Source organism: Etheostoma cragini, chromosome 9 (assembly GCF_013103735.1).
Source record: "Etheostoma cragini isolate CJK2018 chromosome 9, CSU_Ecrag_1.0, whole genome shotgun sequence".
In the NCBI taxonomy this organism is placed as follows: Eukaryota; Metazoa; Chordata; class Actinopteri; order Perciformes; family Percidae; genus Etheostoma; species Etheostoma cragini.
The window spans coordinates 7,819,461-7,834,576 of NC_048415.1; the positions used below are offsets into that span (position 1 = coordinate 7,819,461).

The 15,116-nt window shown below is 38.4% G+C and overlaps 1 protein-coding gene across 2 annotated transcripts in view; it reads left to right on the forward strand.

Moving 5' to 3' along the window:
- fcho1 (FCH and mu domain containing endocytic adaptor 1) overlaps nt 1-15,116 on the forward strand; it is a 57,331-nt gene that overhangs the window by 754 nt on the left and 41,461 nt on the right. For both annotated transcript variants that reach the window (XR_004658069.1, XM_034882684.1), the window contains exon 2: nt 12,590-12,638. Coding sequence is in view for 1 of the 2 variants with exons in the window: in XM_034882684.1 (XP_034738575.1) it covers nt 12,612-12,638 (27 nt within the window). In the remaining variant the exon portion in view is untranslated. The remainder of the gene's footprint in view (nt 1-12,589; nt 12,639-15,116) is intronic.

Genomic DNA, 15,116 nt, shown 5'->3' on the forward strand with positions numbered 1-15,116 from the left:
TACTAAAATGTGAAAGTTAAAACCTCTGCTAATGATGTACTGAACTGGACATTTTACAGTTGACAAAACTCACCTTTGCCTTCCTGTGGACTGTTTAGAAATGATCTCAAATATGTCTTTGGCATTTCTGTACTGCAAGGTTTTGTTACTTAATACTGAGCAAAGCTAAGCTGTAAGTAGATAATACCTCATGAAATTGGCTGATACCTACATATACCTTGAAAACACAGAATTTTCTGCAAGCCAAAAAACAGAATCAGAACCAGTTATAGGTTTACTGCTGGAGGTCACAGACCCATTATGGGGTTTCTAGGTTGACAAGGAGAGCTGCTCATGCCTCCCGAATATTAAACTGGTCTGTCCTAGATATCATGTGTGAATTCTTTGAGGTACGGCAGGTATTTGTTTGCTTCTACTGGAGAATAGTATTCAAATTTGAGACACCCTGTTCCAAGTCTTGTAAACAAACCTATTGTCAGGAGGGATCAGATTAGACAGAGCTTTTGATAAGAAGTTTATCTCTCTGGGTTTGTAATATGATGACTCCGTTTTATACTATCTTGAATTGAAATTTAGTATCTTGCTGTAGTGTTTTTAATAGACAACACTGCAGTGGTGCTTTATTAACTGTGCAGTAATCATAACGAGCATATCTTTACCATATCTTTAAGTTTTTTAACTTAAATAAAAGACACAACCAGGAAAACAAAAGGGTAGACTGACTCCTGACAATCAAATACAAGAGTGGAGCATGCCAACACTTAAATTAACTGAAAGGTCTTTTAATATAACCCTTAACAACAACCTAAATTGTTAATGTTTCACATATTAGCAGTATATGTTAACAATGGAGTAAAACATGTTTATATTTTGAAGAACACGCAATAAGCAGATATTCAATTACGAATGTAAGTATGCCTCAAACTTGTAAGGTAAAAATACATATAGGTTGTTTCACTGTGGCCTACCTGTCCAGGAAAACAATATCCCTTATTTCCTTTCTCTCAGCATTTCCTGTCACTCTACTGTATGCTATCAAATGCAGTAGAATTTGATAGAAATCATCTTTTGAAATACAGATTGTATGTCATTTGTCAGCTAGTAGTATGATTCCACTTTGCTCAATGTTACCAATATTTTATTGGGTGAAATATTTTCAAAAACTAAATTTAGGAACAATAATTTTGGTGAGTTTCGGGTTTTGAGGTTGGCACATGCTTTATTGCATCACTTTTAGGAGATGCAAACTGTCTGGTTGCACCAAAGCAACCTGACTGGATTTCCCCTTTTAACTGTCTGATAGACGTTTAATGTCCAAACAGTTATAACATTAGCCACAGTATTTGCATCTTCACACTGCACCACAGCTGTCTTCATGTGCTACAATGGCCTGTCTGCTGGTGGTGGAGATAGACCCTTTCCTTGCTGAATGCTTAGAAAGTGAATCAGGATGAGTGGGGTGGAGCAAAAGGTGGGGAGGGTCAATATCATTAAACAAAGAGAAGTGCACCAGAGTTGGAAAGAACAGTTTTTTTTTTTTTTTCCTCACCTCTCCTTGGTTAACAGGCTCAATCTTGGCAAGTCATGTTTGCTGCTGGATAGTTCTGGACGACCAATAGTTTTTCACTGACCAAAGGCTGTTTTCTAGTGTCTGTCTGTCGAGGCTCATTTGTAATGCATATCCAAAGGTATGATTATACTCAGACTGCAAGTTGGATCTCAAGCTAGAAGAACATTTTGGCTTGAATTAAGATGCCCTGCTCTAATTTTGTGAATTTCCATAAGCTTTTTGCATTATTTATTATGCCTTAATGCTGCAGAGATAAAGAAATGTTTTTGTTTTTTACCTATTATAGTTGTGTGGCTCTATAAATGGTAATTTAGTTATGTGTCTCAACAAATATTACATTAATTGCCATACAATTGTCGTTGAGATTATGTCACCTGAGTGAGTTAACTCTCGGCTAGATGCGAGCGTTCTATACCAACGATTATGATAAGTAAATAAAAAGCTCAACAGTTACGCCAAACTGTGTGACATACTTATTGGATTTACAGTAGTGCAAACACATTAGTGGCAATGTGATAATGTAGATGGCGAGTTGGACAGTCTGTACAAACCACTTAACAACTAATGTAAAGCTTGGCTATTTTCAGATGCCAGTGTTAACATGTATTTTGGATGTGCTAAGAGGAGGTCATTTTGAATTTCAAAACCAGGATTTTACAGCCAGTGGATATTTATGCTATGATTCCCTGGTTGTTTTTTATTGTTTTTGTCGTAGTTAAATAGCAACATTTTTGATTGATGCTATCGCAGCAAAACAAATAGAAATAATTTCTGAAACCATAAGGAGGGAAACTTGGAAATACTCCAGTTTAATGTGTGACAGTTTGTCGTTATGGTAGTAACAGGAAGATGAGGAGGCTGGCCACATGAGAACATGGTTAAAAAATGCCTAAACCTCTGGTGACACCAGCTTTACTTGACAGATTGCTTCCTCACATGCAGGACACAACCAATTACTAACCACAAACACTTCTGTAAAGCTGTTTTTTGAGCCTTTTGTACTTTACCTCTCCAGACATCAGCAATAGCAGCTGGCCAAAAGACAGTGTTTGGTTGTTGAGGAGCTAAAAAGACACAGGTGAATAAGAAGAGCTCCTTTTTTTGCATTTATATTTATTTAAATGGGGAAAAAGCATTAATGTTTGCTCACCTTATCTGATGACTCCTCTTTCCCTCTCTTTGACCAGATCTTTTTACTATTACTTACTCCTGCCTCCCTCCTCCCCTATTGGCTGTCCTACAGCACATTATATGGTGCCAATGACAGATATTAATTATACATGTGTAGCCTCTCATATGTAGGCTGGAGTGCTGCAAGGCCTTCTTTCTGCTTTGCCAAGCGGGGCAAAACCCAAAGGCAGGAAATATGAGGCAGGAAACAGTAAAGCTACGCTGTTACATAATGAAAACAAAAACAAAACTCTTAATACTTTCAATTCAAACCTCATGATTTACAGTGCATTCATTTTCAAATGCAGTTAAGATTATGTGTCTAAAAGTTGAGATGACAGCAGCCCTGCTGTGAAATTGTGTACCCTATGTAAACCGTGACAAGTGCCTGAGGTTGTGAATGATCCCAGCCAATATCTCCTCATGACAGATGGGAGGATGCTGGGGCAGAATGGTCTGGGATCTGTTTCAGGGTTACTGGTTCTCGTTACGCTTGGCTGTGCTCAAAGGCCAAGCCTGATAAGGATAGGTGAGCAAAAATTGTTTTGTTGACTTGCTTTATATCAGCATTGAGGTTGATTTCAATTTGAGATTACTTTAATTAAAAAAGACTCGGCCACAGCCACAAGGAGGGAAACCTTGAATTGAATAGAAAAGTTTAAACGTGTATTCATTTACAGTTTGACTACATAATGATGTTCATAATCTTTTGATGAAACGGTTCTTTTTCCTACATTAGTCATAGAACGGATATCCGATAACCAAAGATAAAGATTAGTAAATAGTAATCTGCAACAATAATAATAATAGATTAGATTTGCTTCTCAAATGGGAGGATTTGCTGCTTTTCTCTTTTTTACATCACCCTGAACTGAATATATTTTGGTTTTGGACAGTTGGTTGGACATTTTGGACACTATTTTGGGATATATTATTGATCCAAACGATTAATCGGTTAACCGAGAAAACAATAAAAATACCGTCTGATCGTTTTTTCCCCCTTATATTAGTCATATTACAGATATCCGATATGTAGAGCTGGATTAATTAGTCATTAAAGAATACTAATCCCTAACAGTTTTGATAATCAGTTGATCATTTATAAAACTAAAATGCGTAATATTTGCCTGTTGCAGATTTGAAATGTGAGCATTTGCTGTTTGTCTTTGTTTTACATCATTTAAAGGAACGATTTTTTTTTTTTGGGGGGGGGGGGGGGGGGGGGGGGGGATGTTGGTCAAAACCAGCAACAATTTTGCTAATGGATTAGTTGTTTTAAACCTATTTCAACTGGCTTTCCAAAGCCCAGGCTCTATTGACTTTGACTTTGAGTACCTAGAAAAGGGCTATATAAATTTGATGTATTATTAGGTTACCTTTCAAGCAAAAATGGCAACTGTTATCCTCATCCCAGCTTCTTCTGTGTATGTGATAGTAAACTGAAAATCTAAAAATGAGAGGGAACATTAGTCCTCCATCTCTCTTCAGAGAAAATAAATTCACTGCACTGCTCATCTCTCGTGTGTTAATCTCTAGCTGTGTACGGACTTCGACGTGTATTGTGAGAGTGTTTGCAGCCATGCTGGTTGCACTCTCACACAGCTGGTCATGCCAGGGCTTGGAAGTGATGCCCGCCTGGCACGTTGTCCTAGAGCGGACTGGACTGTGGCTGTATGCTGCAGTCACAAAAGCTCATTCAGGCCAGGACAATGGGGAGCTGAAAGCCTGGGTTGTGTTCATCACACTCTCTCTCTCACACACACTCACACTGCCCTCCTGTCTATTGTGTTTGCAGTCTCATTATTTCTCTCGTTCTGTCTCATTCACTGAAGGCTCAAGCACGCGCTCACCCAGCAACCTGTTTATCACTTTAAGAGAATAAACTCTGCATAGTGTTGTTTCTGAAGCTGCTTTAGTCATTAAATACAGGGTGTAATTCGGTCATCATTTGGCGGTAATGTGATTGTTGGTTTCAGTGTGCCATCACTAAAGTACAGGCTATGGCTTTAGTGCTACAGTGTTTTTGTTGACGCATTTAGCTTTGTGGGCTTTGCCTACAATTTGGATGTGCTGGATTTGTCATTCATGATTGTAGCACTCTTTCTCTTCATAATAGATACACAATGAATCACCACCAGGATACTGCATATCGAGTAAGATCATTGTCTGATGCAGACAATTGATCCGTATTTCATCTTTATTCATACGCTTATTGACTGACTTCTGTTTTTTTTATGATTTTTTTCATTCATAAGATGGCGGAAATGTCCCAGTTTCCAAGCCGATTTGTTCAAATTGCAGTCAAACCGTCCAAAAGCAAAACAGATTCACTTATATGTTAACCGAGAAAAGCAACACATCCTCACAAGTTACAAGCTGGATCCAGATAATGTTTGGCATTTTTGCTTAAAAAATGACTTGAATTATTAAAGTAGTTTGGAACTGAACGATTTAGTTGATTGACAGACTTTTCTCTGATAGTCAAATAATTGTTCCAATCATTTTTCAGGCTAACAATTCTCTATTTTCAGGTTCTTAAATGTGAATATTTGCTCATGTTCTTGCCACCTTGTGCACTGGGATATTATAACAGGATTTGTTCTTTATTTCCTACATTTCTATAGACTAGAATAGAAAGAATAATCTGCAATCCAATTGACAATCAAAAAAAAAGTTGTTAGTAGGAACCCTTTAGTCAACTCTGTTTGCTGAATGAAGACCATGAGATGCATGGAAAGCTGTGAATTATTTGTAAGTTGACCTTTTGAACTTCACCATATGTTGTCCGCAAAGGCAAAATGTTTCACTATTCCCTGATCCCCCTGGAAGCCGTGTATGTGTCCTGACACTCAATAGTGATGATGCAGAGAGGTGATTTGAGTCGTTGACAAAGATAAGTACCGTTATAGAGAATAAGTGTGCAGAAATAAGCTTTTAGTTGTGCTTCTTTTGTGTCAAAGGTCTGTTCTGACAAATGGAAGGAGAAACTCAATTGGATGAATCCAGATGAATTGAAACATTATATTGGAGACCGACTGATCATATAATCTCACGTAGGTTTTGTATTCATGGGGAAACTAAACGTCCACAGTGAAGTCTTGCTATAAAATTACCAGCTACAGCAGTGAGTCATCGCACACTGGTAGATGTGGCAGAGGAGTGCAGAAAGCTGTCTGGTGGCAGTGAAGGGGAAATTAGGCCTGACACAAAATGATCTCTCCTCCACGCTTCGCTAAATAAGGTTTAAAACTAATACTGAGGGACAGAAGAGTCGATCTGCTGTGCAGTAGACGTTTCTGTAAGCCTCCAGCTGCTCCATAAGTCCTGTCTGTTTGTTCTTGTCCAACCCCTCTCACACTTGCACTTGAGAAGTAGAAATTTGACTGCATTGCTGGTATTTTAAATAGTAATGACTTCAAGAACCAAACCCACGGCTGCTGTAGAGAGGACAGCCTCACCAGGCGAGCTTCCCAGCCTCCCAAAATCCTCGCAATTTAGAATTGACTGAACATTAATCACTTTGTTAATCTTTTCATTGAGCTCCTTTTATCAGATCTTTTATTTTTTTATTTGTCAAATAATTTATGACCAAAAAAACCACTATGTAGCTTCACTTTTTGTCTCATCTCTTCATGTTGTCCATCATCTTTTTGGAGGATTGTTGATGTTTACCTGTCTTTTTGTTTTGTCCCACCATTCACCCACCTCATCTCACGCCTCTATTTGTCAGCTGTACCCGTCCTTTTCCTTTTTTGCTTAATTTATTTGTGTACTTTCTATCTCCCGTCCATTGTGCTCCCTGAAGTTGTGACAAAATGTGCCTGTGCTGAGGTTAGGGAAGCATCTTTATTCCACATTTGGCTGTGTCAGTACATTTAACCCAGGTCCATTTTTATTTTGCTCTTTGAGCCAGAGGATGCTGTTCCTCAGCGCTTTCACCAACAGCGTTTGCAATTCCTGTCCAGCTTCTCTCACCTTTTCTCCCACTCAAAGGAGAGAGACAGGTAGGTGGAGGTGGTGAGGAAGCGGGGGTTTGTGTTGACCTACCCTCGTTCCCTTCCTCCAAAAAGGTATCTGTTGGTAGATTGCTCTCTGGCAAAAGAAAGAGGAAAGGGAAATAAAAATGCTCTATTCGGGCAGAGGATGCACTATTATTTCCTGCAGGAATTAATGGGATGTGGTTAGGGTTTGTCTGTTAAAGACCTTCGTTCACTCTTCCATATGCTTTTACTAAGTTGTAGTTTTTTTTGGCAGCCATCTGTGTGTTGTCAGGCAGTGTGAGGGTGGCAGAGAGCAGGAGAAGGGGTTAGTGTGTCTCCATTGATAAGGCTGATTGCCTTGTATCTCTAACTGACCCTACTGTCTGTTGATATGTTCCTTACCTTAAACCTTATGTTTCTTTCTGTTTCTTCAAAGAAAGTAATATTTCCCAAAACATTTTTACTATTTATTTTTTATTTAATTTTTTTACCCATGCTAGTGGCCTGGTTGTAGGGATGGCAATGTTGTTCTGTTATTCTGTTTTGTTCCAGATTGAAATATCTGAAGAACTACTGGATGGATTGCTATGACATTTTGCTATGAATTCTTCAACCACAATCCACACCTTTTTTTTTTTTTTCTAATGTTTTTAGAAAATATCTATTTAAATATTCGAGGATTACAAAAAATGCTAGATGATAATGAGAAAATCAACTTAGATCGACTATTTAAGTTGGAGATCTTTGTGCTTAGGAGTCTGTTCCTCACTGATCCATGTTTACTTCTGAAGTCTGTTAAGTACTGAGTTTAGATTTTACCATTTTGTTTTTCCACTCTTAGTACAATTCTGGTAACAATTTGTAGTTAACAGGAGATTCTTTTTCCCCTGAGATTCTCTTTTTCTCAAATTTTAAAGTGCTTACAAACATATGAATGTATCTGTCTGTGCCCTGATTACATTTGCAATGTTCATTTGCACTCACAGAATACCTGCTGCTATTGTAAGAATAAGCTCCGTGTTATTGAGCTTAATTATTGTCTGAAATTCCCATATGTAACAATTTAATATTCTCATTTATCTGATGATGATGATAATACAGTGGGGCCAAAAAGTATTAAGTCAGCCACTGATTGTGACTGCAAGTTGTCCTACTTAGAAAGATGAGGTATGTAATTTTCATCATAGGTACACTTCTACTACTATGAGAAAATAAAGTCCAGGAAATCTCAATGTGGGATTTTCAAAGAATTTATTTGTAAATTATGGTGGAAAATAAGTATTCGGTCAATTACAAAAGTTGAGCTCAATGCTTTGTAACATAACCTTTGTTGGCAATGACAGAGGTCAAATGTTTCCTGTAAGTCTTCACCAGGTTTGCACACACTGTAGCTGTTATTGTAGCCCATTCCTCCAGGCACATCTCCTCTAGAGCAGTGATGTTTTGGGCTGTCGCTGGGCAACACAGACTTTCAACTCCCTCCACAAATGTTCTACGGGGTTGAGGTCTGGAGACTGGCAAGGCCACTCCAATACCTTGAAATGCTTTTGACAGAACCACTCCTTCGTTGCCCGAGCGGTGTGTTTGGGATCATTGTCACGCTGGAAGACCCAGCCACGTTCCATCTTCAAGTCTTTCACTGATGGAAGGAGGTTTTGGCTTAAAATCTCACGATACATGGCCCTATTTATTCTTCTCTTAACATGGATCAGTTTTCCTGTCCTCTTTGCAGAAAAACATCCCCAAAGCATGATGTTTCCTCCCCCATGCTTCACAGTAGCTGTGGTGTTCTTGGGATGCAACTCTGCATACTTTGTCTTCTAAACACGTTGAGTTGAGTTTTTACCAAAACGTTCCATTTTGGTTTCATCTGACCACATGATTTTCTCCCAATCCTCTTCTGGATCGTCCATATGCTCTCGGGCAAACTTCAGACGGATTTGGACATGTACTGGCTTAAGCAGGGGTACACGCCTGGCGCTGGAGGATTTAAGTCCCTCTCTGTGTAGCGTATTACTGATGGTAGCCTTTGTTACTTTGGTCCCAGCTCTCTGCAGGTCATTCATCAGGTCCCTCCGTGTACTTCTGTGATTTTTGCTCACTGTTCTCATGATCATTTTGACCCTAGGGGATGAGATCTTGCGTGGAGCCCCAAATCGAGGGAGATTATCAATGGTCTTGTATGTCTTTTATTTTCTTACAATTGATCCCACAGTTGATTTACTCACACCAACCTGCTTGGCTAATGTAGATTCACTCTACCAAGCCTGGTGCTGGTCTACAATTTTCTTCATGGTGTCCTTTGACAGCTATTTGGTCTTGGCCATGGTTGAGTTTGGAGTCTGACTGTTTGAGGCTTTGGACAGGTGTCTTTTATACAGATTGATACCAGTTACAGATTACAGATAGACAGATGCAGATTAGATTATACCAGTTTGAACAGGTGCCATTAATTCAGGTAACAAGTGGAGGATAAAAGAGCTTTTTAAAGAAGAAATTACAGGTCTGTAAGAGCCAGAAATCTTGCTTGTTTGTGGGTGACCAAACACTTATTTTCCACCATAATTTACAAATAAATTCTTTAAAAATCCTACACTGTCATTTCTTGGATTTTTTTTCTTTTCTTATTTTGTCTCTCATAGTTGAAGTGTACCTATGATGAAAATGACATACCTCATTTTTCTAAGTAGGAGAACTTGCACAATCAGTGGCTGACTAAATACTTTTTGGCCCACTTTATGTCAGCCACTAATTAGTATTGAGCATCCCTAATTACTGTCATTTATAGCAGTCACTGATAGTGACACACTGAGGCAACTCAAGATGATCCCATATTTTTTTATATTTTAAGTTTCTTTATCTGTTTAGATTTCTCAGTTTACCATAGTGCCTGCAGTAGGTTGAGATTTGATGCTATGATTATTTAACAATTTAATGTTATGATTATGCACAATATGTGCATGGGGACACAAAGCAAAACCAACATTTGTGCAGGCATTTAATTTCTGACAAAAAAATGATCTTGAGCCTGAGGAATTAAGTTCACAGTGTGTCACACTTCTTCTCTGGCCTCAGAGCTGATTTTGGCTGAACGGTCAGTTGGAACCAGATGGAGAATACTGGATGTCCCACCGTGGCTGCTATCCACATGGTGTCCCGGTGCACACCTCAGTCTCTGTCTTTGTGTTTCTGGATCGTGCAGAGTCTAAACAGTCAGGATTTAAACAAAAAACTACTTAACTCAGATCCATAGTACAATATATAGTGCATTAGGCTGTCAGAAGAAGAAAACAAGAGGCTACTGTCATCCCTAGTGTCTGTTTTTTGCCAAATTATTGTTGAGATATTGTACAAATATTACAGTTGGGCAACAAATTTAATTTATTGACGTTATATATCTATCTATCTTACAGATTCACTAAATAATTTGTCTGAATCTCATATCATTTTACTAAGAATATTAGCTACAATAACCAGTGATATAACCAACCATTAAATCAGCCCATAGTCCAGTCCAGAGATTAAGAATCTATTATTGGCAACACTGTTAATCAGGACAAAAACAATCTGACATGAGACAGCACTAACAATGATATATCTACTCTGGTATAATATCATTACCTATAATTTCCTATATGTTCTCTTTAGGGCTGCACGATGTGAGGGAAATATTGACTTGTGATTATTTTGACTGATATTGTAATTGCAATTACGATATTGAAGGGAATGATCATTTTGGTAATTTCTGCAACGATTTGTACCAAAATAAGATTTTTTTTTTTTTTTCTTTAGTCTGTAGGATACAGGATTTCTAGGCCGGGACATCTCTGCAGCACCACTATACTTAATTAAGAATGGTTTGACACTTATTTTTCCTTTTTAACAAATTTAGAAATTGCACTAGTCCGTATTTCGATGAAATTGTAATTAAAATACCTGTTAAAACAATCTCATGTTAACAAGATTGTCTTTGGTAAAACATCTTGTGGTGCACAGAAATGTATCCATAAAATAAAACAAATCAATATCAAACATATGCATTACATCAGACAAACCTTTTCACACATTTAAAACTAAAACTTCAATCGCTAATTTTGTTAGTTTTTACCTACAATGTGCTTTGAATAATTAATTTGGAAGACTATCACAAGATAGGATTAATATTTCATTAAAAATCAATTAATTGGGATATATCATCAACGAGATCTGCTCGATAATATATTAGTTTTTTTGTATCTTTCTCCTCTATGTCGAGCTAACCTGCTCTGCCAAACAGAATGCTGTCTGCAGGGCTCTCCAGTCCCACCGCTGAGCTAATTAAGTGTGTGTTTGTGCGTTGTTTGTTTCTGTGGGTTGCGGCCTAATGCCAGGTCACCCGGACTGAGCTCAGTCTGTGCCAATGCAGCAAAACTGCTGTTGTCAACACACACACAGTCAGCAAAATAACAACAAATCCTGTATGAGGGCAGCCCTGGGGAAACACTTACATTATGGATTCTCTTGGAAGGGGCAGGACAAATTCTCTCTCTCTGTGTGTGTGTGTGTGTGTGTGTGTGTGTGTGTGTGTGTGTGTGTGTGTGTGTGTGTGTGTGTGTGTGTGTGTGTGTGTGTGTGTGTGTGTGTGTGTGTGTGTGTGTGTGTGTGTGTGTGTGTGTGTGTGTGTGTGTGTGTGTGTGTGTGTGTGTGTGTGTGTGTGTGTGTGTGTGTGTGTGTGTGTGTGTGTGTGTGTGTGTGTGTGTGTGTGTGTGTGTGTGTGTGGTAAGGGGTCAAAAGGTGCAGGCTCAGATGGTGCTACAGTGTAGTCCCTCCTGAAGCCAACTAAAAAGTGTTTCAGTCCTGAAAACGCTGCTACTCAACTTGACAACTCAAACTTCAAAAGTTAAAGGAGCTTGAATAAAAAAAGACAGTGGTTTGGATTTGCCTTCACACGGCGCTCACAGACTGTTCCCCAACTCGTGAAATACCAATGATTTGTCATGGGTATTTGGCGTCAGGTACCGACGCACGTGCTAAGCTAAACCAGCCGTCTGCTGATGGTAGCATCAACATGTCATATTCTTTCTTTGATAACTATTAATACAACAACAAAAATATTTTTTTTTTTAGTAGTTTGAATTTATATCCATAATGTGGGTCCTTGATTTTGTTGTTGTTGGTGTTATGCCTTTTGCTGCTGTGATGTTTTTGCACTCTAATACAATTCATAAATAAGAAGATGATCCATAAATGCTAAGTTTTCCATAAACCGAGTATTATTATTATTACTCAGTCAGGCCATACGAAAAATGTTACAGATGATGAGCTGATCAACAGCAGCATGGGACAGAAGGTGACTCAGCCAGTCAGAGCAGAGTGCTACAGCCTCCAGTTTCACAAACTAATCAGCTCCTCTGTGGCTACCTCCGCCTCTTCTGCCACGTTCCTCCATCGATTTATCTTTTCTCTCCTGTATTCCCTCACCTTCCTCCCCCATCTCCCCTGTCCCTCCTCCTCCCTGCTGCCTTTCTCCTTACCCTCCATCCTGTGAGTTCATCCTTTTGAAGTCACTTGTTAAGATCTCCTCTGTTCTCCCTCTGGGGCTCCCTTCCTGTGCTATACGTTTCCAGGGAGTTATTATAAATTCAGAAATCTTTGGAAGCTTGTTTATGTGTACTTTAATGCTGCAGTTTCTTATCGGAGTGCAGTAAAAAGGCTGAGCATAAACATTTGACCACTTATTACAAGGAACCCAATAGGCTAACTTTCAGGTTATTATCCCACGCACTTAGAATGTGATGTAGAGAAAATTGAAAGTCAGGCAGAGTAAAAAAATAATTAGTATTAATGTCACCTCCTGCTCTCTCATACTTCTTTTCCACCTCTTTTACAGATTGCTGTGAATCTGAGTGAAGATGGCCTTCTTTAAGAACAACTTCTGGGTAAGTGTAAATTGAAAACACATGGGACAAAGTCCATATATTTATGGAGATTATGTAGAAAGACAGATGCCTATGGTGGCTACATTGATCATGTTCTTACACCTTGAGACACTCATAACGTATTCACATGTTATAGCTGAATCACAAACATGAGTCACTGAGGTTTTCATTTAAATTCTCAGTAAAGCAGCCAAACCTCTGGCTCCCTGCTGCTCCTCAGGTAGTGCTGGCTGTTTCTCTCCTAATAGAGATTGATCTTCTGTTCAGCATTCTGCTTATTTTCTACCACATGGAGAGCAGTGTCATTCAGATAATTATTGTAGGCAGAGGTGATGTCACACTCTCCAGTGTTATTAATGTAAAAGGATTTGTGTCTGTAGTAGTTTCAAATGCTTTTCACTTGCTATTACTTTTTTCAGTGAAATTCTTGAAGCTTTATACTTGTCCTTCATTCTTCACTGACTATTCTTCACTGACTTCATACTTGATTCATATTCTCTGAACTCAACTCTGTGGTCCCTAATATCTATGACATTGCTTTGTGATTAGGGTCAATATGAACTGAGTTTTAGTGCCAATACCATAACAGTACTTTTTTTGATTAGATTAGATAATACTTTATTCATCCCAGTATTATCTATATTAAAATCTTAATTTGGGCAAATATCATTTTTTATTTATTTTTATTTTTAACATGCAATGGTTGTTTGATGATGAAGGCTGTGCAATGCAGTTGAAAGTTGTGAAAAAGCCAATAAGTAGACTGTAACGATTTTTCTTTCCTTAATATGTCAGGCAGGGCTAAACAAAGCACTTTACCAAAACAAAATATCATCTTAAATTAGAAAAGTTTCTTAATTTATTTCAGGAAATCTCTTATCAAAGAAAATGTTAACAACCCTAAATGTGTGTTCAAACAGCAATTTTATACCACTGGATTGTTCATCCCAAACAGCCAGTGTAACTGTAAGCTACAGTAACTAGAAATGGATGTGATACATGTGGGGGGAGTTTACCCGGGCAAATCCCCATCATATCCTTCCATTTACTTGGTATGCCGCCTTTAAAATTTGCTCCACCTTCTGTCTGAACACACAGTACAAGTCCAACAATGCATTCATTGTCAACTTACCAATACGTGACACATTTTCAATGGTCAATGCTAAGGAGATATTTCCATCAGTACTTAGAAAGTTGTCAGGTTTGAAACCCAGCTCTGTTTGTCTGTGGGAAGTCACAATTTTGTAAACTGCTAAAACATAATTTGAAAGGAAGTTGATACTGGCACCAGGTGTTCCCATGTCACCCCCCCCCCCCAGATTTTAATATTCTGTATAGTAAAAAATGATAGAGATGAATCAACCTCTCTTCTGTAGTATCAATACATAGCTGTTCATAACGATCCTTACAAAGTAAGTGTGTTAGAATGCTTAAGATTTTACAGGTATGCTTAATAATAAACTGGTAACTCATACTACGCGATGCCAGTTAATTATGGCGTTATTTACATTTATTTGTGCAGTAATTGATTTCCCCATTAGCAGCTTTCCTCAGATGTGTAAATTAAGGAAATTTCCAGCACCCCCCTCTTCTTCTCGCCATCATGGACGACCAAACTGACTGCAAAACAATTGTAAACTAATTACATTAAAAGCCTTTTAAAAATGGACAAGTGTCTGGCAAAGATATGTGTATTACCTTGGTTTAAAATATAGGTGAGCATTGATTCCACAAGGACATTCCAGTGACATGGCAAAAATCAATTACAGCTAAGTTGAAATCGTACTCAGTCTTTCAGTCCTGCAGGGCCCGGACTCCTTTCCCTTATTTTCTTCTCCATCCTCATTTTCTCCTCTCTCTGTCCCCACACATCTGGTACATCTATTTCAGGTGTGCCCTATTTCTTCTACCTTGTCTCATGACACTTAGAAAAGTCCTCAGTAATATTTTAGCAGTAGAACTAAAATTCAGACACAGAAAAAGGATTCAGATAGGACAATGAGCACTTTTTTCCGGGAAGGTATTAAAACATGTAAGGTTGTTGTATAAAAAAATAAAATATGTTCCCTTATTGATCCAATATCAAGGTTTTTGTACCTGGGGAAAAGATCAGTAGGAGTGGTTGCCTACTGATCATTCTCTGTCTATCTGTCAATGTCAGCATCCAGCATCTTAAAATTAAGCTGATTAGATAAGTGGAGGTGATTATAATTAAAGGACAAAACATCAAACATGACAATGCTACTCAAAACTATTTGTTTGTAGATATGCATGAGCGTTTTAAATGGAAGAATAATATTGTGTCTGTAGGTGTACTTGTTCACTTTGTGTTTTTTGCCTGCTAATATCCATGGATATTGCAGTCTTCTTGCTGTGGGCAGAGAAGCAGGTCTGCAGGCGGAGAGACAAGTGGTAAAAGCAAAAAAAAATAGAGCAAACTGGCAGTAAGGGAAAGAATCTGAGAAGGAGTCCATGCAG